Source organism: Salmo salar, chromosome ssa10 (assembly GCF_905237065.1).
Source record: "Salmo salar chromosome ssa10, Ssal_v3.1, whole genome shotgun sequence".
NCBI lineage: Eukaryota > Metazoa > Chordata > Actinopteri > Salmoniformes > Salmonidae > Salmo > Salmo salar.
This window is the reverse complement of record NC_059451.1, coordinates 104,916,754-104,937,681: the sequence shown is the minus strand read 5'-3', so window position 1 is coordinate 104,937,681 and position 20,928 is coordinate 104,916,754. Positions and strand designations below refer to the sequence as shown.

The following is a 20,928-nucleotide window of genomic DNA, read 5'->3' as shown; positions in this document are numbered from 1 at the left end:
ATAGGACCTAAGCTGACAGGAAAAGCTAAAAACTATTTTCTATATTTAAGAAAGAACATAAAAATAGTTTCTGCACCATTAAATAGTGAAGTATGTCATGTAACACAATGACCAATGATTCAACAGAGGCTTGTAATTCTGCTGACAGTGTGCACAGTGCTCATGGTATCACAAGAGTACAAGGCCACTTCAGACTGAACAAACTATACCGAACAAAAATATAAACACAACATGCAACAATTTCTACAATTTTACTGAGTTACAGCTCATATAAGGAAATCAGTCAATTTAAATAAATTCATTAGACCCTAATCTATGGATTTCACATGACTGGGAATACAGATATGCATCTGTTGGTCACAGATCCTGCTGAAACATGAGGTGATGGCGGACGATGAATGGCACGATAATGGGCCTCAGGATGTCATCACGGTATCTCTGTGCATTCAAATTGCCATCGATAAAATGTAATTGTGTTCGTTGTCAGTAACCAGGATTCATCCATGAAGAGCACACTTCTCCAGCGTGCCAGTGGCCATCGAAGGTGTGCATTTGCCCACTGAATTCAGTTACAACGCCAAACTGCAGTCAGGTCAAGACCCTGGTGAGGACGACGAGCATGCAAAGGAGTTTCCCTGAGACGGTTTCTGACAGTTTGTGCAGAAATTCTTTGGTTGTGCAAACCCACAGTTTCATAAACTGTCTGGGTTGCTGGTCTCAGACGATCCCGCAGGTGAAGAAGCCGGATGTGGAAGTCCTGAACTGGCGTGGTTACACGTGGACTGCGGTTGTGAGGCTGGTTGGACATACTGTCAAATTCTCTAAAAGAACATTGGAGCTGGTTTATGGTGGAGAAATGAACATTGAATTCTCTGCCAACAGCTCTGGTGGACATTCCTGTAGTCAGCATGACAATTGCACGCTCCCTCAAAACTTGAGACATCTGTGGCATTGCGTTGTGACAAAACTGCACATTTTAGTGGACTTTTATTGTCCCCAGCACAAGGTACACCTGTGTAATGATAATGCTGTTTAATCCGCTCCTTGATATGCCACATCTGTCAGGTGGATGGAAATGCTCACTAACAGGGATGTAAACAAATTTGTGCACATTTGAGAGAAATAAGCTTTTTGTGCGAATTGAGAATTTTTATTTCAGCTCATGAAACATGGGACCAACACTTTACATGTTGCGTTTATATTGTTGTTCAGTGTATTTCCTTTATTAGACAGAAAAACCCTTGAGGAACAGCCCTCAGAGCTCTAAAAGTTGTTAAGATGTTACATGCCAAATATACAGTTCTGTGCAATGTCACAATGGATAAGCAGTATCTTTATTATTAAAGGTAGACTCCGCAAAATGACGTTGCCACGAGCAGCACCGCAGATATTGAGAAGCAAGACGTCGCTTATTAATTCATGTCTCACTTCCTACTCCACTTGCTCATAACACAGGGTCTGAAATAAGAATGCAACAGTACAGAACATTGAAAATGTTTTAGAGAAACTATGAACTAAGGCACTTTCATGTGTACATACTACAGATGTACATGGACACAAAGCAACAGTCAACAGGCAGGACTTCACTGCTAACTGTGCATAATGGCATATAGAAAGACAACTCAGATTACAACAGGCTCATGTTCATTAGGACACTGTTGCAAAACGGAAAACAAAATGAGCGTTTCTTATTGGGGTAGTCCCTCCCTGTTTGTTAGTTTTCTTCCGTTTGGTGTCTGATGAATACGACCGAAGTTTGGGTGGGACACCTGCAAATTCCGTGGCTCTGTTCTTTGGACCTTTGAATTTCTACAACCTTTGTTCTAAAAATCCCATTAAATTCTAACAAACAAAATCTTAAACAAAAATGATTACAAAATCCAGAAAGGGTTAGTAATCTAGAATTCAAATCAAATTCACTTTTAATATACATGACATTTTGGCAACAGACAAAAATAAACCCGTTGCAGTTGTATGCCAAGGAAAACATTGCTTATTGCAAACTTGAGACAATGCTTTTTGGAGTCCTTGTTCTTTAACCAGATGCAAGCTTCCCAACACATGCACCCATCAGTCTCTTGTCTTCAGCTACACAGCACCTTTAAAAGTGACCCATAGAGGGCACTGTCACAGGAGAACACACAGTTACAGTATGAGGAGGCCAGTTAGTTGTCACATGCACCCACCAGTGGAGGCTGCTGAGGGGAGGACAGCACATAATAATGGCAGGAATGGAGTGAAGGGAATGGTATCAAACACATGGTTTCCATTCACTAGATTATACTCCATTCCATACATTATGAGCCGTCGTCCCCTCAGCAGCCTTCACACTGACACCCACATCATGTGACATGGTCTTCAGTGAACATGTGAATATGCATTCCCCACGTCCACATGTGCTGCGTCTGCTCCTCTATACAGCTGGGATCTGGCACACATCAATCATTCAAAAGGGGGTTTATAACCTAAATGTACTAACAAAGTCCTGATGGAGAATCTAAACATCAGTCACATCTCCCCCACAACGTAATGGACCGGCCCATCTCCCCATCCACAACACAAGGATTAGCCTACAGGTCAGAAGGGGCTATGGGGATGGGATATAAAGCTCCTAAAACACTGACAAGAAGCAGTATAAACAAAATGGGTCTTTTGCAGCAACAGTCAGTCCAGCATTCCGTCTTTGGGAGTTTACTGCCATGAGTTTAGGGAGTCTAAAAGAATGTTTACATTGCAGAAGGAGGGAGAGAGAGAAACAAACATCCATGCTGTAAAAGTATATGTCGTCTTTGGACAGAGAAAGCCAGACATTGTGTGTTGTTGTAAACCAAGCTCTGGTGTGTTTTCGATACTCTGTTTTATATGCAAACCATTCTCAACCACTCCCCTTGAATCTAAAGACAAAAAGCCAACGAAGGTTCGACACAGGTCTTCAAGAGTATATAAACATTCACAGGATTTCCAGAACGGGTAATATTTCACAGTGGTTGTAACCTCGTCTCCTTCCAGACCTTGTTTAGAACTATGATGCTGCGATAACATTAAAGCCATATAAAATCAACATGTAGGCAATCTTGTAACATCTCATAACATCTTTTGGGAGGTGCAGCCTAGTCCTTGACAAAAGTGTATCCAGTTCATTTGTTGTTGCCAAGTGCACCAAATAAACAAAATAAACATCTCATCATCTACTGTCCAATTATATATTATATACAGTTGCAGCAATATACATTGGCACCTTTGCACTTTTCTTAAATAATTCCCTATTTCTTCACAAATAAGTAGAAACTTAAAAAATAAATAAACTGGTCTCCACTCCTTATTGGATTTTCAACATTGCAGAACCAATTTTATATTTGTGAACTTAAGTTTACAATTTGAGAAAATAAAGAAAAATGGCATGGACAAAATGATTAGCACCCCAGAGCTTGAACTTGGTTACACAGCCTTTGGCCAAGATAACTTCAAATAAATGCTTCTTGGAGCCATCAGTGAGCTTGCTGTACCTTTCAACTGGCAATTTGGCCCACTTTTCTGCAGCAAACTGCTCTAATTCTTCCATGTTTGAGGGTGCCCTCCACCAACTGTTGTTTTCAGATTCCTCCATAGGTTATGGATGTGATTCAGATCTGAACTCCTCGCTGGCCACTCCAGAACAGTTCAGCGTTTCTTCTTGAACCATTTCAGGGTGCTTTTGACGTGTGTTTTGCATTGTTGTCCTGCTGGAAGACCCACAACCTTAAACAAAGACACACTTTTTGGACACTGGGTTGAACATTAAACTCCACAATACCTTGATAATCTGCTGATTTCATGATTGATGATGTCTTGCAAACGTTCAAGGCCCCAGTACCAGAGGCAGCAAAGCAACCCCACAGCATAAGTACTAGCTCCTGGGTACCAATAATTTTGCCCAGGCCATTTGTCTTAAGTTTACAAATATAATTTAGAAAATAAAGTTTACAAAAATAAAATATGTTCTGCAATGTTGAAAATTCAATAAGATGTGGAGACCAAAGTTTTTTTCCAATTGCAATTTATTTGAGAAGAAATAGGGAATTATTTCAGAAAAGTGCAAGGGTGCTAATATATTTGGCCAAAACTGTATGTGAGAGTGCATCCTTATGATCACACACATATCTGGACTCTTGCCCTCCCTGCTTCAGTCTCAGCTATAAAACATTAGCTACATCCAAACTTCCAACAGCTTTCACTATTGACAGCTTATATTTCTGAGTGGCAGTAAAGCCTTACGATCAGTACTCTAAATCTAAGCGTTGTCCATCTAAGTGAGAAGCAAACCATAGTCAGGTTCAGCTGACACGGACTACATTTCCCATAGTTCCCCTGGCTGAGTAGTAAACAAAACAGAATTGCAACGTGCACTACTTTGTTTCTTTAGCGTTCATTATTTTGTAGTTCTCTAGTTTTTTGTAAACTACCAGACTCGTTTCTCTAACCTCAAAGGAAGCCTCGTGATTTGTTGTTCTGTATACAGTAATGATCAAGAAGAAAAAGTTGACTTATCTAGCGATGCTAGGCATTTCAGCAGATTCTACAGTATTTTCCATATGGATCTTGACGATTATTTGTCTGTTAAATAGTTAGTCACACTGAAACATGCCCCTTTCCTTGTGGTAGTTCAGTCTGTCTAGCAGACCTGAGAATGTTCCTGTTTTCATTGTTAATAAATGTGGTTAACTTACTGGACACTGGTTAACTTTGACACAAGAAAACACATCTTTCTCACAAAGCAAACAACTACAGTATCCTCAATGTCCAGGCAATGGACTGTTCTTATACCGTCTTACACAATATTGTTACTATTATTATTATTATCTATAGACAATGATAACATGTTGCTACTATATGTAGTCAGAGACCCTCTCCTGTTGGTCCATGTTCCCATCCCAGAGTTCAAAGTTCACATGGTGCATGACTTGTCCAGGGGGTCTTGGGGAGGGTGCACAGGGGGGGGGATGAGCCGGGCCCGTCTTGGGCAGCACCAGGGGCTTGGGCCTCAGGGCAGGCGGCTTAAGATGCACCCCCATACAGGGTACCACTACGGGCTTGAAGGTGCTCATGGTGTCGCTGGAAGAGCTGGTGCTGCGGCGCATCTGGGGCCCCCCGGCCTCGCCGGTCTGGGCCCTCAGAAGGATGTTGTGGAGGGGGCTGAGGGACTCGCTGGAGCTGGCTGGGGTGGGGCCCCCGGTCGACTGCCTCTGCTCCAGGGTGTCCAGCACAACATCGGGAGCGTGCTTGGCCGAACTCTGCCTCTCCAGCTCACGCAGCTCGTTCAGCGCCGTGTTCATCGTCTCCTCTATGTCCTGCAGGGAGAGGCAAATCAAGGGAGGAGAGAAAAGAACGATAGACAAGTTAAGGGAATACAGTGTCATCACACCACCAGCATGCATCATACATACAGTACATGTGAGCACCATCAGGATAAGACTGTAATCCCTGGGTATGTTCCTGACTTAGAATAAGACAGGATGCAGCGATGGAAGGACATTCATCCGAGCATCTCCCAGAGACCGACAACCCAACGGAGAGAGACATCGTCCTCTCTCTGACCCTCAGCTTCCTAATTAGAAGTCTCTCCACGCTGCTGATGGCTTCTCATGCTTTCGCACAATGCACACTGCTACAGTCAAAATGCGCTACATTGTTATCAGAGCTCTGATAAGGTAATTGGAGCCTGTGCCGACAAAGTATTACCATGCAGACACTGATGCTGCTTTGTAATAATGACTTTCTATTTTCTGTTCTGACACGTAGCACTCGGACCAAATTAACAGCTTTTGTAACTGTACGTGACTGTGTGGAACATTATAAAAATAGGTAGTCTCAAAAGCTATTTTACTCAACATCAATGTCCCAGAATCTGTCTCTGAAGCTGTAACAGACACGAACACTGATAGTGTGTTGGTTGCTGATAGTAGTTTTTTTAAAGAAAGTTTTGTTGCAATGATCGTGATATGTGGTCGTCTTGTCTCCCCTACTTTAGCTGACTGAACTTATTGTAAGTCACTCTGAATAAGAGCGTCTTGATAACTATAAAGGAAAACTAGATTGTGAATGTGTTTGGGAGTGTTGTGACAGAGGTGTTCAGTAGTAGCAGAACTCAGAGTAAGCAGACTAACTAGGTTTACAGGGCGGGGCAGGGCTGTGCTGCTGCTGGCGGAGGGAGGCGCGCTCGTCCCGCGGTGCTGGCGCTGACCTGTGCAATGGTCTCCGGATCAAGGGGCTTGCCACCACCGTGCGGGTGGGAGTCCTGGAACACGGCCGTGTACTGGCCCGAGCTTGTGGAGCGTCGAATGGGCGGGCTCTCCATCTTCTTCAGTGACTCGTGGCGGCTGATGTTGGTCAGGCTGCCGTGGCCTGTTCGGCGCCGGTGCTCGGGGCTGTCCATGGGAAGCTGGCCATGGTTGCGGCTCCGCAGCAGGTCCCGGGGGCTGAAGGAGTGACCCAGAACTGGGGAGCCCATCTCAGGTGTGTGAGCCTGGCCCCCTTGGGTCTGCTGGGAGGGGTGCACCATGCAGTTGACATCATTGGGGCGCGCCGGGGGGCGGCGGGAGGGGGGCTCCGTCCTCTTCTTATGCCTGCTGGGATATGGGAGAGGGCGGGAAGAGACAGACAGACACTGAGGTCAAGTCGATGGGTTTTAGCTAAACCTTAGAAATGTTGCAGTGTCTGTAAACAGCCGTGGTAATGTACAGTCACACAGACTCTTAGTCAGTGTGGGGTAATGTACAGTCACACAGATTCTTAGTCAGTATGGGGTAATGTACAGTCACACAGATTCTTAGTCAGTGTGGGGTAATGTACAGTCACACAGACTCTTAGTCAGTGTGGGGTAATGTACAGTGACACAGATTCTTAGTCAGTATGGGGTATTGTACAGTCACACAGATTCTTAGTCAGTGTGGGGTAATGTACAGTCACACAGATTCTTAATCAATGTGGGGTAATGTACAGTCACACAGACTCTTAGTCAGTGTGGGGTAATGTACAGTGACACAGATTCTTAGTCAGTATGGGGTATTGTACAGTCACACAGATTCTTAGTCAGTGTGGGGTATTGTACAGTCACACAGATTCTTAATCAATGTGGGGTAATGTACAGTCACACAGATTCTTAGTCAGTGTGGGGTAATGTACAGTCACACAGATTCTTAGTCAGTGTGGGGTAATGTACAGTGACACAGATTCTTAGTCAGTATGGGGTAATGTACAGTCACACAGACTCTTAGTCAGTGTGGGGTAATGTACAGTCACACAGATTCTTAGTCAGTGTGGGGTAATGTACAGTCACACAGATTCTTAGTCGGTGTGGGGTAATGTACAGTCACACAGATTCTTAGTCAGTGTGGGGTAATGTACAGTCACACAGATTCTTAGTCAGTGTGGGGTAATGTACAGTCACACAGATTCTTAGTCAGTGTGGGGTAATGTACAGTCACACAGATTCTTAGTCAGTGTGGGGTAATGTACAGTCACACAGATTCTTAGTCAGTGTGGGGTAATGTACAGTCACACAGATTCTTAGTCAGTGTGGGGTAATGTACAGTCACACAGATTCTTAGTCGGTGTGGGGTAATGTACAGTCACACAGATTCTTAGTCGGTGTGGGGATATAGACTCTAGACAGAGTTGTTGAAGCCTTCTGTCTGAATGTAGTGTTCAGACGTAAACCTATATGTCAGTCCCAAAGTGCTCCTAGTAGCTTGTTCTGAGGCAGGGCTCCAGCTGCAGCACTGAGAGGCCTGCAGGCTGGGTCTTTATCTGAACCTTTAGCCACACAGTGCCCCCCTGCCTTCCTACCCCCCTGCCTGCCTGCCCCCTGCCTGCCTGCCCCCCTGCCTGCCTGCCCCCTGCCTGCCTGCCCCCTGCCTGCCTGCCCCCTGCCTGCCTGCCCCCCTGCCGCTGCCCCCTACCTTCCTGCCCCCTGCCTGCCTGCCCCCCTGCCTGCCTGCCCCCCTGCCTGCCTGCCCCCCTGCCTGCCTGCCCCCTGCCTGCCTGCCCCCTGCCTTCCTGCCCCCTGCCTTCCTGCCCCCTGCCTGCCTGCCCCCTGCCTTCCTGCCCCCCTGCCTGCCTGCCCCCCTGCCTTCCTGCCCCCCTGCCTGCCTGCCCCCCTGCCTGCCTACCCCCCTGCCTGCCTGCCCCCCTGCCTGCCTGCCCCCTGCCTGCCTGCCCCCTGCCTGCCTACCCCCCTGCCTTCCTGCCCCCCTGCCTGCCTACCCCCTGCCTTCCTGCCCCCTGCCTGCCTGCCCCCTGCCTGCCTGCCTGGGAGAAGGTTCAGCTGGCTCAGCATTTAAGCTGTCCTCCACCTGAACCTGCTGTCTCAACACACCCTCCTGACTGAACATAGATATACACCTGACCTGCCACACACAAGTGTGCATCCCTTACGCAAGGCACGCACACAGAGACCTAGTAGCACACAGGCACCCTCACACACGCAGGCACACAGACACGTACAGTACACGTCTCGGTCCTGCCTCTCCACAGTAACTAATGGTCCCCTGAAGCCATCTCATTCCTCTGTAATGGGCCGGCAGAGTGGAGCAGCCCATCATCTCTACTGAGGCTTTGATAAGACCCTGGTCTGCTCTGCATATTTATCAAACCCAGCCTAGCAGGGGGCCATCCTATAAAGTCCACTTTTTCTGACCAGGGCCCATTAGGCTCTGTTCAAAAGTAGTTCACTAAAGAGGGAATAGGGGGGCATTTGGGACACAGCCCATGAGACAGCCATAATGTTTCATCCCCCTACCTAATCAGCACCAAATGTGATAGGCTGCCTGTCTGACAGCAGTGTCGGAGGATGATATGATAAGAGAAATATATAAAGATATTTAACCATAGAGAGATTACAATTTACGATTGTTCCAGTGGATATACTCTGAGGAAAAAGTTAATTGAAAGATGGTTATGAGTGGAGATTGTGAGGGAATAAAAGTACTTTAAGGGGTTATAGGGGACTTTTTCATTCAAACTGTTTTTGTTCGGTCCTTTTTAATTATTCAATAAACCATTGAGAGATGACAATTTTTGCCTCACCACTAACATAATATCAAACTAATATTCCCTACACAACACCAGGCAGAAACCCTAAATCAATGACTTGTTATGCAACGACACAGAAACTGACAAATAACATCTACTAAAGGGGTATTGTTGCGCTGTAGCCTGGTCCCAGATCTGTTTGTGCTGTATAGCCAACTCCTTCAGTCATTAACATGCCACAAGACCATAGTAGTCAGGAAGACAGCACAAACCGATCTGGGACCAGGCTAGCTGCACAGTACTTCCTGTCTCATATCCCAAAACCTTTATCTCCATCAAGTGTCATTCATGAGTCATTCAGGGCTCCCGAGTGGCGCAGCGGTCTAAGGCACTGCATCTCAGTGCTAGAGGCGTCACTACAGACCCTGGTTTGATTCCAGGTTGAATAACAACTGGACGTGATTGGGAGTCCCATAGGGTGGTGCACAATTGGGCCAGCGTCGTCTGGGTTTGGCCGGGGTAGGCTGTCATTGTAAATAAGAATTGGTTCTTAACTGACTTGCCAAGTTAAATAAAGGTTAAATAAACAATAAAAATGAGTCGAGCAGCTATTCATCCCTTAATCATCCTTCCTAGGCGTGTTACAAGTCTCAGTCTAATTTCTGCCTAATTAACACGGTCTGTCTCAGCCACTCATTAAGAGTGGAGATTCATCATGGAGCTAAATATGGGACATGATGTGTTCTGATACAGATGAAGGACTGACTGGGGATTTGTGGAGTCAACACGTGGAGGGGTAAACATGTGCATGGACTCTTCATAACCAGTAGGGGAAGTAAGATCACACAACTCAATCTATGGACAGGATTACAGAAAGGAAAACAACGCTACAGTACAGTCTACAGACAGTCATTGGGTACTTATAAACCATATTATAATATGAATCATGACTGCAAGGTTTTCCATACTATTGATAATGTCATACAAAAGCAAACCAGATAATACAATCATGTTCTCTGGTTGACTACAATTCTAGGCTGTAATTACTGCTGTTGTATAATAGAAATGCTGTAAATGGGAGTAGAAGGAGAGATATCTAAATAAAGCCAAAGATATGAATGATTCAACAGTGCTGAGCCATGTCTGCATAGAACAGTAGAGCGGGAAAGAGAGATGGAGAGAGGGGGGTAGAGAGGGAGGGAAGAGAGGGAGGGAGGGAGGGAGGGTGGGTAGAGAGGGAGGGAAGGTGGGAAGAGAGGGAGGGATGGAGGGAGGGGTGGTAGAGCGGGAGGCAGGGGGAGAGTGGGAGGCAGGGGGAGAGCGGGAGAGGGAGGGAGGGAGAGGTAGAGAGAGAGGGAGAGAAGAGAGGGAGGGTAGGTAGGGGTGATAGAGAGGGAGGCAGGGGGAGAGCGGGAGGCAGGGGAGAGCGGGAGAGCGGGAGGCAGGGGAGAGAGGGAGAGAGGGGGAGGGGTAGAGAGAGAGAGGGGGAGATATAGAGAGGGAGGGAGAGAGGGGTATAGAGAGAGGGAGGGAGGGAGGGAGGGAGGGGGGGTAGAGAGGCAGGGAGGGAGGGGGTAGAGAGGGAGGGAGGAGGGGGCTAGAGAGGCAGGGAGGAGGGGGCTAGAGAGGCAGGGAGGGAGGGGGTAGAGAGGCAGGGAGGGAGGGGGTAGAGAGGCAGGGAGGGAGGGGGGTAGAGAGGCAGGGAGGGAGGGGGTAGAGAGGGAGGGAGGAGGGGGCTAGAGAGGGAGGGAGGGAGGGGGCTAGAGAGGGAGGGAGGGGGAGAGGGAGAGAGCAGGAGGGAGGGGTAGAGAGGGAGGAGAGTCGTAGAGAGGAGGGAGGGTGGGTAGGTAGAGAGGGAGGGAGGGTGGGGGGGTAGAGAGGGAGGGAGGGTGGGGGGTAGAGAGGCAGGGAGGGAGGGGGTAGAGAGGCAGGGAGGGGGGGTAGAGAGGCAGGGAGGGTAGGTAGAGAGGGAGGGAGGGTGGGAAGAGAGGGAGGGATGAGAGGGAGGTAAAGGTGATAGAGAGGGAGGGGTGGTAGATCGGGAGGCAGGGGGAGAGCGGGAGGCAGGGGGAGAGCGGGAGGCAGGGGAGGGGTAGAGAGAGAGAGGGGGAGATATAGAAAGGGAGAGAGGGGTATAGAGAGAGAGGGAGGGAGGGAGGAGGGGTAGAGAGAGAGAGGGGTAGAGAGAGAGAGAGGGGTAGAGAGAGAGAGAGGGGTAGAGAGAGGGAGGGGTAGAGAGAGGGAGGGGAAGAGAGAGAGAGGGGAAGTGAGAGAGGGAGGGGGAGATAGGGAGGGAGAGAGGGAGGGAGGGAGAGGGTAGAGAGGGAGGGGAGAGAGAGGGAGGGGTAGAGAGAGAGAGGGGGAGATATAGAAAGGGAGAGAGGGGTATAGAGAGAGAGGGAGGGAGGGAGGGGTAGAGAGAGAGAGGGGTAGAGAGAGAGAGGGGTAGAGAGAGAGAGGGGTAGAGAGAGAGAGGGGTAGAGAGAGAGAGGGGAAGAGAGAGAGAGGGGAAGAGAGAGAGGGAGGGGGAGAGAGGGAGGGGGTAGAGAGGGAGGGGGAGAGAGAGAGGGAGGGGTAGAGAGCGAGAGAGGAAGGGGGTAGAGGCAGAGGAGGGAGGGGGAAGAGGCAGGGAGGGAGGAGGGGTAGAGGCAGGGAGGGAGGAGGGGAGGGAGGGGGGTAGGGAGGGAGGGGGGAGAGAGAGGGAAGGGGGTAGAGAGAGGGGAAGGGGGGAGAGGAGGGAGGGAGGGGTAGAGAGGCAGGGGGGAGGGGGTAGAGAGGCAGGGAGGGGGGTAGAGAGGCAGGGGGAGGGGGTAGAGAGGCAGGGAGGGAGGGGGGTAGAGAGGCAGGGGGGGGGGCAGAGAGGCAGGAGGGAGGGGGTAGAGAGGCAGGGCGGGAGGGGGGTAGAGAGGCAGGGCGGGAGGGGGGTAGAGAGGCAGGGCGGGAGGGGGGTAGAGAGGCAGGGCGGGAGGGGGGTAGAGAGGCAGGGAGGGAGGGGGGTAGAGAGGCAGGGAGGGGGGCAGAGAGGCATGGAGGGAGGAGGGGATAGAGAAAGTAGTCCTGGCTCAAGGGGTGGAGGGGTGGAGGGGTAGCGAGGGAGGGGATAACAAGGAATGGAACGCATAGCTAGTCAAAAGTATGATTCATCAACATTTCTCCTTTCAATAAAACACTATCTAAACTTACAGGCTGATGCCAGTGGCAGATTTCTCAAGGTTGCCTACTCCGTCACACAAATTAGAATGCAGCAATGAACAGAAGAACGAGTGAGAAAATACTGTCGCTCTCCCAGAAGCCTTTATAGTCCCTGCCAAAAAGATACGACAGGAGTGTGTGTGTGTGTATGAGTCTGCCCTAGATTGCTCTGAGAATGACAACTATGAAATAACCCCTCTAATGTATTTACACCCTGATGTTGACTGAAGCCAACCATCTGAAAATGGACTTAGATTACCCACTGACTGGGACGATGATTCAACCATGATTCTATTGGCCATTAGGCTGAGAATAGGAGCGCTGACCTAGAATCAGGTCTCCTCTGTCCATATTATTGTTTCTAAAAAAGCTGATACTATATCAACTCTCCTAGTGTCTTTGTGAATACGGGCCCAGGTTTAGCTGACAGGTTTAGCTGACAGGTTTAGTTGACAGGTTTAGCTGACAGGTTTAGCTGACAGGTTTAGCTGACAGGTTTAGTTGACAGGTTTAGCTGACAGGTTTAGCTTACAGGTTTAGCTGACAGGTTTAGTTGACAGGTTTAGCTAACAGTGTGGATGACCCTGCATGTAAGATAACATCTGGTCCTTCTCATGTAGACTCACTGACTAACTCCCGTACATGTCCCTCAGTGTTAGTCATAAGTAAAGCCAGGTACGCACAACTGTTTTTCCTCTATTGGAACTCATTCTGGATTCATCTCCATTCCACAGAATGTTTATATTTCTACATGTAATTTTTTTACGTGCATCTACCTAATGTCATGTAGCCCTTTTGATCTTTTAACCTGTAGCTGACAACAGCACAGTGGAGTGAGTGGTGGTAGTCCAAGCCAGCGCCACCCACTGGCAGCCAGACCCAGAAATCAGCCATTATTGGTTTGGCTGTAAAACAGAAATGCTTGTTCCTTGTTGGACAAGTCAAGTTGTCCCCCCCCATGTTTCAGTCCATATTCCTCTGTTTGGTGCTTAATAAATACTGCCTCACTAGGTAAGGTAGAGGTGAGATGTGGTTGAGCTCACCTGCCAATGTAGGCGTCAGTGATCCTGGTGTCCGTAGGAGAGCTCATGTCTTTTCCTGAACACTTGTCCTCAGCTCCATGGCCGCTGCTGGCCTCACTGTCAGCCTTCTGACTAAGCGTGTCTGAGAAATGATCATCCCTGTGACACATACACGCACAAAAAGAAGACAAAAAGACAATCCGGCAAAAGTCCAAGCAACAATAATGCAACAATTATTATTATTACAATTATTAATTATGCAACAATAATTTAGATGAAGGCATCTGATACCACAGTGAATAGTTTAGAAGATGAAGGCATCTGATACCACAGTGAATAGTTTAGAAGATGAAGGCATCTGATACCACAGTGAATAGTTTAGAAGATGAAGGCATCTGATACCACAGTGAATAGTTTAGAAGATGAAGGCATCTGATACCACAGTGAATAGTTTAGAAGATGAAGGCATCTGATACCACAGTGAATAGTTTAGAAGATGAAGGCATCTGATACCACAGTGAATAGTTTAGAAGATGAAGGCATCTGATACCACAGTGAATAGTTTAGAAGATGAAGGCATCTGATACCACAGTGAATAGTTTAGAGGATGAAGGCATCTGATACCACAGTGAATAGTTTAGAAGATGAAGACATCTGATACCACAGTGAATAGTTTAGAGGATGAAGACATCTGATACCACAGTGAATAGTTTAGAAGATGAAGGCATCTGATACCACAGTGAATAGTTTAGAAGATGAAGGCATCTGATACCACAGTGAATAGTTTAGAAGATGAAGGCATCTGATACCACAGTGAATAGTTTAGAAGATGAAGGCATCTGATACCACAGTGAATAGTTTAGAAGATGAAGGCATCTGATACCACAGTGAATAGTTTAGAGGATGAAGGCATCTGATACCACAGTGAATAGTTTAGAAGATGAAGGCATCTGATACCACAGTGAATAGTTTAGAGGATGAAGGCATCTGATACCACAGTGAATAGTTTAGAAGATGAAGACATCTGATACCACAGTGAATAGTTTAGAAGATGAAGACATCTGATACCACAGTGAATAGTTTAGAGGATGAAGGCATCTGATACCACAGTGAATAGTTTAGAGGATGAAGGCATCTGATACCACAGTGAATAGTTTAGAGGATGAAGGCATCTGATACCACAGTGAATAGTTTAGAGGATGAAGGCATCTGATACCACAGTGAATAGTTTAGAAGATGAAGGCATCTGATACCACAGTGAATAGTTTAGTGCATTGAGTTCAGTCAAGCATTCCTAACTAGCCTCTCCTCCAGGCTCATGTTGACTTATAGGCCTGGATCTATTATCCTTCCATTTGTAGTGGTGTGTCCAGGGCTGCCAGGCAGCATGACCAGAGCCAGCTGTTTGGGTTATCTCAGTGGGCGTGCGTGACTGAGCTGAGCGCTAGCTGCATACACTATAGATGGTGACTGATCTTTTCAGGTGGTAGCAATCAGATCTGCTTAGTAGCCACAGAGCCTGGTGGAGTGGGGAATAATGGACTGGACAACAAACCACACACACACACACCTAGGGTTGCAAAGCGCAGGAATATTACCGGTCATATGCTAATGTTACTAGTAAACTACGGGAATGTTTAAGAAAATTCCAGTAACTTTGGTAAATTACCGGGGCTTTGCAATCCTACACACACACCACAGATTACCGACCATTTCGAATCCCACCGTACCTTCTCCGCCATGCAATCTGGTTTCAGAGCTGGTCATGGGTGCACCTCAGCCACGCTCAAGGTCCTAAACGATATCATAACCGCCATCGATAAGAGACAATACTGTGCAGCCGTATTCATCGAACTGGCCAAGGCTTTCGACTCTGTCAATCACCACATTCTTATCGGCAGACTCAACAGCCTTAGTTCCTCAAATGATTGCCTCGCCTGTTTCACCAACTACTTCTCAGATAGAGTTCAGTGTGTCAAATCGGAGGGTCTGTTGTCAGGACTTCTAGCAGTCTCTATGGGGGTGCCGCAGGGTTCAATTCTCGGGCCGACTCTCTTCTCTGTATACATCAATGATGTCGCTCTTGCTGTTGGTGATTCTCTGATCCACCTCTACGCAGACAACACCATTCTGTATACCTCTGGCCCTTCTTTGGACACTGTGTTAACTAACCTCCAGACGAGTTTCAATGCCATACAACTCTCCTTCTGTGGCCTCCAACTGCTCTTAAATGCAAGTAAAATTAAATGCATGCTTTTCAACCGATCGCTGCCCGCACCTGCCCACCTGTCCAGCATCACTACTCTGGACGGTTCTGACTTAGAATATGTGGACAACTATAAATACCTAGGTGTCTGTTTAGACTGTAAACTCTCCTTCCAGACTCACATTAAGAATCTCCAATCCCAAATGAAATCTAGAATCGGCTTCCTATTTCGCAACAAAGCATCCTTCACTCATGCTGCCAAACATACCCTCGTAAAACTGACCATCCTACCGATCCTCGACTTCGGCAATGTCATTTACAAAATAGCCTCCAACACTCTACTCAACAAATTGGATGCAGTCTATCACAGTGCCATCCGTTTCGTCAACAAAGCCCCATACACTACCCACCACTGCGACCTGTACGCTCTCGTTGGCTGGCCTAGCTTCATACTCGTCGCCAAACCCACTGGCTCCAGGTCATCTACAAGTCTCTGCTAGGTAAAGCCCCGCCTTATCTCAGCTCACTGGTCACCATAGCAGCACCCAACCATAGCACGCGCTCCAGCAGGTATATCTCACTGGTCACCCCCAAAGCCAATTCTTCCTTTGGCCGCCTCTCCTTCCAGTTCTCTGCTGCCAATGACTGGAACGAACTGCAAAAATCACTGAAGCTGGAGACTCATATCTCCCTCACTAGCTTTAAGCACCAGCTGTCAGAGCAGCTCACAGATCACGGCACCTGTACATAGCTCATCTGTAAATAGCCCATCCAACTACCTCATCCCCATACTGTATTTATTTATTTATTTATCTGCTCCTTAGCACCCCAGTATCTCTACTTGCACATTCATCTTCTGCACATCTACCATTCCAGTGTTTTAATTGCTATATTGTAATTGCTATATTGTAATTACTTCGCCACTATGGCCTATTTATTGCCTTACCTCCCTTATCCTACCTCATTTGCACATGCTGTATATATACTTTTTCTACTGTATTATTGACTGTATGTTTGTTTATTCCATGTGTAACTCTGTGTTGTTGTATGTGTCGAACTGCTTTGCTTTATCTTGGCCTGGTCGCAGTTGCAAATGAGAACTTGTTCTCAACTAGCCTACCTGGTTAAATAAAGGAGAAATAAATAAAACATTTTAATAAAATGTGCACGCATGCTACATCCACACAAGTATCACAAGAAGGATGACTGAGGCCCAGCAATCTGATACACAAAGCTCATCTTACTCTATTTCACACAAGTGCTTCTATACATTGAGTGTACAAAACATGAACAACACCTGCTCTTTCCATGACATAGACTGACCAGGTGAATCCAGGATCCCTTATTGATGTTACTTGATAAATCAACTGGATTGTGTATGTGTGCCATTCAGATGGTGAATGGGCAAGACAAAATATTGAAGTGCCTTTGAACGAGCTATGGTAGTAAGTGCCAGGCACACCGGTTTGTGTCAAGAACTGCAACGCTGCTGGGTTTTTCACTCTCAACAGTTTCCTGTGTGTATCAAGAATGGTCCACCACCCAAAGGACATCCAGACAACTTGACTGTGGGCATTGGAGTCAACATGGGCCCTGTGGAATGCTTTTGACACCTTGCAGAGTCCATGGCCTGACATATTGAGGCTGTTCTGAGGGTAAAATGTGTGTGTGGGGGGGGGGGGGGGGGCAGTGGTAAGTCAATATTAGGAAGGTGTTCCTAATGTTTGGTAAACTCAGTGTATGCCACGCCGTTAATTTTTTTAGTAGTGATATCCGTGCCTTGGAGAGATTTGTCCTGGACTAATAGCTAAGCTCTGAAAGAGGATACAGATGCGGAGAAAGGGCGAGACATGACTTTATCCAGGCTCTTTTATGGGGGCTGAGTGTCTCAACACTGTCTCTGAGCCCTAAGAACCCACGCACCCACACACACAAACCCTGCAAAAAAATAAACATCCCTTTTCAGGACCCTGTCTTTCAAAGATAATTCGTAAAAATCCATATAATGTCACAGATCTTCATTGTAAAGGGTTTAAAAACTGTTTCCCATGCTTGTTCAATGAACCATAAACAATTAATGATCATGCACCTGTGGAACGGTCGTTAAGACACTAACATCTTACAGACGGTAGGCAATTAAGCTCACAGTTCTGAAAACTTATGACACTAAAGAGGCCTTTCTACTGACTCTGAAAAACATCAAAAGAAAGATGCCCAGGATCCCTGAACGTGCCTTAGGCATGCTGCAAGGAGGCATGAGGACTGCAGATGTGCCCAGGGCAATAAATTGCAATGTCCGTACTGTGAGACGCCTAAGACGACGCTACAGGGAGACAGGATGGACAGCTGATCGTCCTCGCAGTGGCAGACCACGTGTAACAACACCTGCACAGGATCGGTACATCCGAACATCACATCTGCGGGACAGGTACAGGATGGCAACAACAACTGCCCGAGATACACCAGGAACGCACAATCCCTCAATCAGTGCTCAGACTGTCCGCAATAGACTGAGAGAGGCTGGACTGAGGGCTTGCAGGCCTGTTATAAGGCAGGTCCTCACCAGACATCACCGGCAACAACGTCGCCTATGGGCACAAACCCACAGTCGCTGGACCAGACAGGACTGGCAAAAAGTGCTCTTCACCGACGAGTCGCGGTTCTCTCTCACCGGGGGTGATGGTCGGATTTGCATTTATCGTCGAAGGAATGAGCATTACACTGAGGCCTGTACTCTGGAGCGGGATCAATTTGGAGGTGGAGGGTCCGTCATGGTCTGGGGCGGTGTGTCACAGCATTATCGGACTGAGCTTGTTGTCATTGCAGGCAATCTCAACGCTGTGCGTTACAGGGAAGACATCCTCCTCCCTCATGTGGTACCCTTCCTGCAGGCTCATCCTGACATGACCCTCCAGTATGACAATGCCACCAGCCATACTGCTCGTTCTGTGTGTGATTTCCTGCAAGACAGGAATGTCAGTGTTCTGCCATGGCCAGCGAAGAGCCCGGATCTCAATCCCATTGACCACGTCTGGGACCTGTTGGATCGGAGGGTGAGAGCTAGGGCCATTCCCCCCAGAAATGTCCGGTAACTTGCAGGTGCCTTGGTGGAAGAGTGTGGTAACATCTAACAGCAAGAACTGGCAAATATTGTGCAGTACATGAGGAGGAGATGCACTGCAGTACTTAATGCAGCTGGTGGCCACAACATATACTGACTGTTACTTTTGATTTTGACCCCCCTTTGTTCAGGGACACATTATTCCATTTCTGTTAGTCACATGTCTGTGGAACTTGTTCAGTTTATGTCTCAGTTGTTGAATCTTGTTATGTTCATACAAATATTTACACATGTTAAGTTTGCTGAAAATAAACACTAGTACAGTATGCTTGGCCATGCTACAGGACACCCGGCTGTAAATTCTCTGGGTCATTCCTTCAACTAAGAAAACAGCCATCAGCGCCGGCGCCTCCCCCAGTGAATCATTGATACAGGCACATGTAGGGACAGCTGGTAAAGGACCTGCAGCACTAACGGAGGAGGAGAGCTTTAAACATGCGTTTCTCTGGCTAGCTACTAAACAATGTCTCTCTCACACTCTTAATGAGGGTGTAGCTCCACCCCATTAGGCAGGGATCGTTGCCAGGGCAGGGGGACGGTTGCCAGTGTGAAGGTGCGCTTGGGGTTTGTCGGGGGTGGGGGGGGACGGGTTGATAGAGGGCAGAAGGGGTAATTAAGGACCCCTAGAGAACACTTGTTCATCATAGAATGGGTAGGACAGACAGAGGCCCCCAGCCTGCAGCCCAGGACCCTGCTTCACACAGCCCCAGAGCCTTGGCCCCTCAGAGTTACTGTTAGTAAGAAAAAGCCGTGATTAATTCAGAGGAAGAACATTAAAGATGGACGGATGTCGTCACTTTCACTCTGAAAAGGAACACCAAATGGGATTCTCTGTTAAGAGTGAAAATAAAATGCTAAATACAATGTGATTGAGTGACTGATTGGTCAGTTACGTGAGTGAGCAATAGCTTGAACAGGACGCAAGTTGTAATGAGGGATCCTCTTCAAGGAAGTGGACAAATGTACTGCATATAAGAGTCCTCTCTAAACAGCAGTCATATGTATTGTTAAGGGAGTTGTGGTCTAGACTTCAAGGATGAGGACATATTGTGCAAGTACCATTATTGGAGAGCAACTACAAATCCTGCCCCACTAACGATTCCTGTGCAAAACCACCTGTAGAGTCTTTAAAAAATCATTGATTTAATTCAACATATTGTTATGTCACCAGATGTATTTATATTACCTGTCCACTGATGTCTGAAATGGAATAAGAATATGTAGATAATAAAGGTGCCAGTGTCTCCTCCAGAAGCTGTGTGTGTGTCTATGGGCTGCATACTCACATGTCCTGCACCACGATGTACTGGTGAGGTACCAGGCCGTCGATGCCGTTGTGCCGTCCCTCCCACCAGTCGTCCGATGCCCGCTGGTACAGCAGCAGGGAGGCGCCCTTCTTGAAGCACAGCTCTCGGGCAGAACGCCCCACGTAGTCAAACTTGGCAATCGCTTCGATGGGCTCGCCCTCTGCAGAAGAACACGAGGAACACACAGTCAGGTATGTCAAACTAAAGGCTGATAAAGTACATGAAGGAATCCATTTTTTTTTAGCAGAGTGGTGTCATCAGAGTATAAACATTTCTGGCAATTATATGTCACGATTATGCATGTCTGAATGATGTCACAAATGGGTCTGGTATTTATTGATCTGAGATTGAAAGCAGCAGTCAGTCTATTTTAGTTAGTGTCAATAACAACCGAGCTACACACATATAACAGAACAACAGGTATCAGTGGAGAAGCACCACAGAGCTCAGATAGCAGGAAACCAGAGCAGTATGTGTGAAACAACTCAGTGAGATTCCCTGATGAGCATCCTGGTGAGAGCAGTGGAGAGGACAGTGATTCCAAGATAACATGTATCTTGGTTCTCTTGTTTTTTCTCCCTCTCTCCCCTCTCTGCCTTGGGGAATGACAGGGGTGTTGTGGAGTCAATGAGACGTGACAGACAGGAATTTGATCTCTGATTACATTTTCATTTCATAGTGCGCAAGCTCATAGACAAGGACACTCATAGAAGTGTGTGCACGCATACACAAAAATAGCTGAACTGAAAAAGTAAGAGGTTCTGATATAACAGCAGTGCAATGCAGGATGCCGTTACACCCCAGTAGACTATCCCATGGCTCGCTCTGCTCATGCATGTGAATAGGGATCACCACCTTGGAGTGAGATACGGCAACAATCGATAAAGTGAGCGGCAGAAAAGCAGCAGCTATGCCCCAATGAATTCTCTCTCTCTCTCTGAAAATAAATCAAAGATCCTGCTTATTTGCTACAGGACATGATGAGCAGAGACAGACGGGGATGGGGGGGGGGGTCATAGGGCAGGAGTAATGACCTGTTCAGTGATTACTGCACTGGGTAAAGAGAATGCA

At 47.3% G+C, this 20,928-nt stretch overlaps 1 protein-coding gene across 3 annotated transcripts in view; it reads right to left on the bottom strand.

Annotated features, from left to right (window-relative positions):
* Positions 1-1,199: 1,199 nt before the first annotated feature.
* LOC106561395 (SLIT-ROBO Rho GTPase-activating protein 1) overlaps positions 1,200-20,928 on the bottom strand; it is a 188,674-nt gene continuing 168,945 nt past the window's right edge. For 2 of the 3 annotated variants that reach the window (XM_045688309.1, XM_045688310.1), the window contains exons 19-22: positions 19,837-20,017; positions 13,245-13,382; positions 6,221-6,605; positions 1,200-5,327 (exon numbers count right to left, since the gene is read on the bottom strand). In XM_045688309.1, coding sequence (XP_045544265.1) covers positions 4,866-5,327; positions 6,221-6,605; positions 13,245-13,382; positions 19,837-20,017 — 1,166 coding nt within the window. In that variant the 3' untranslated portion in view covers positions 1,200-4,865. Of the gene's footprint in view, positions 5,328-6,143; positions 6,606-13,244; positions 13,383-19,836; positions 20,018-20,928 lie in introns of all 3 variants that reach the window. The other variant, XM_045688311.1, reaches the window with a different exon arrangement.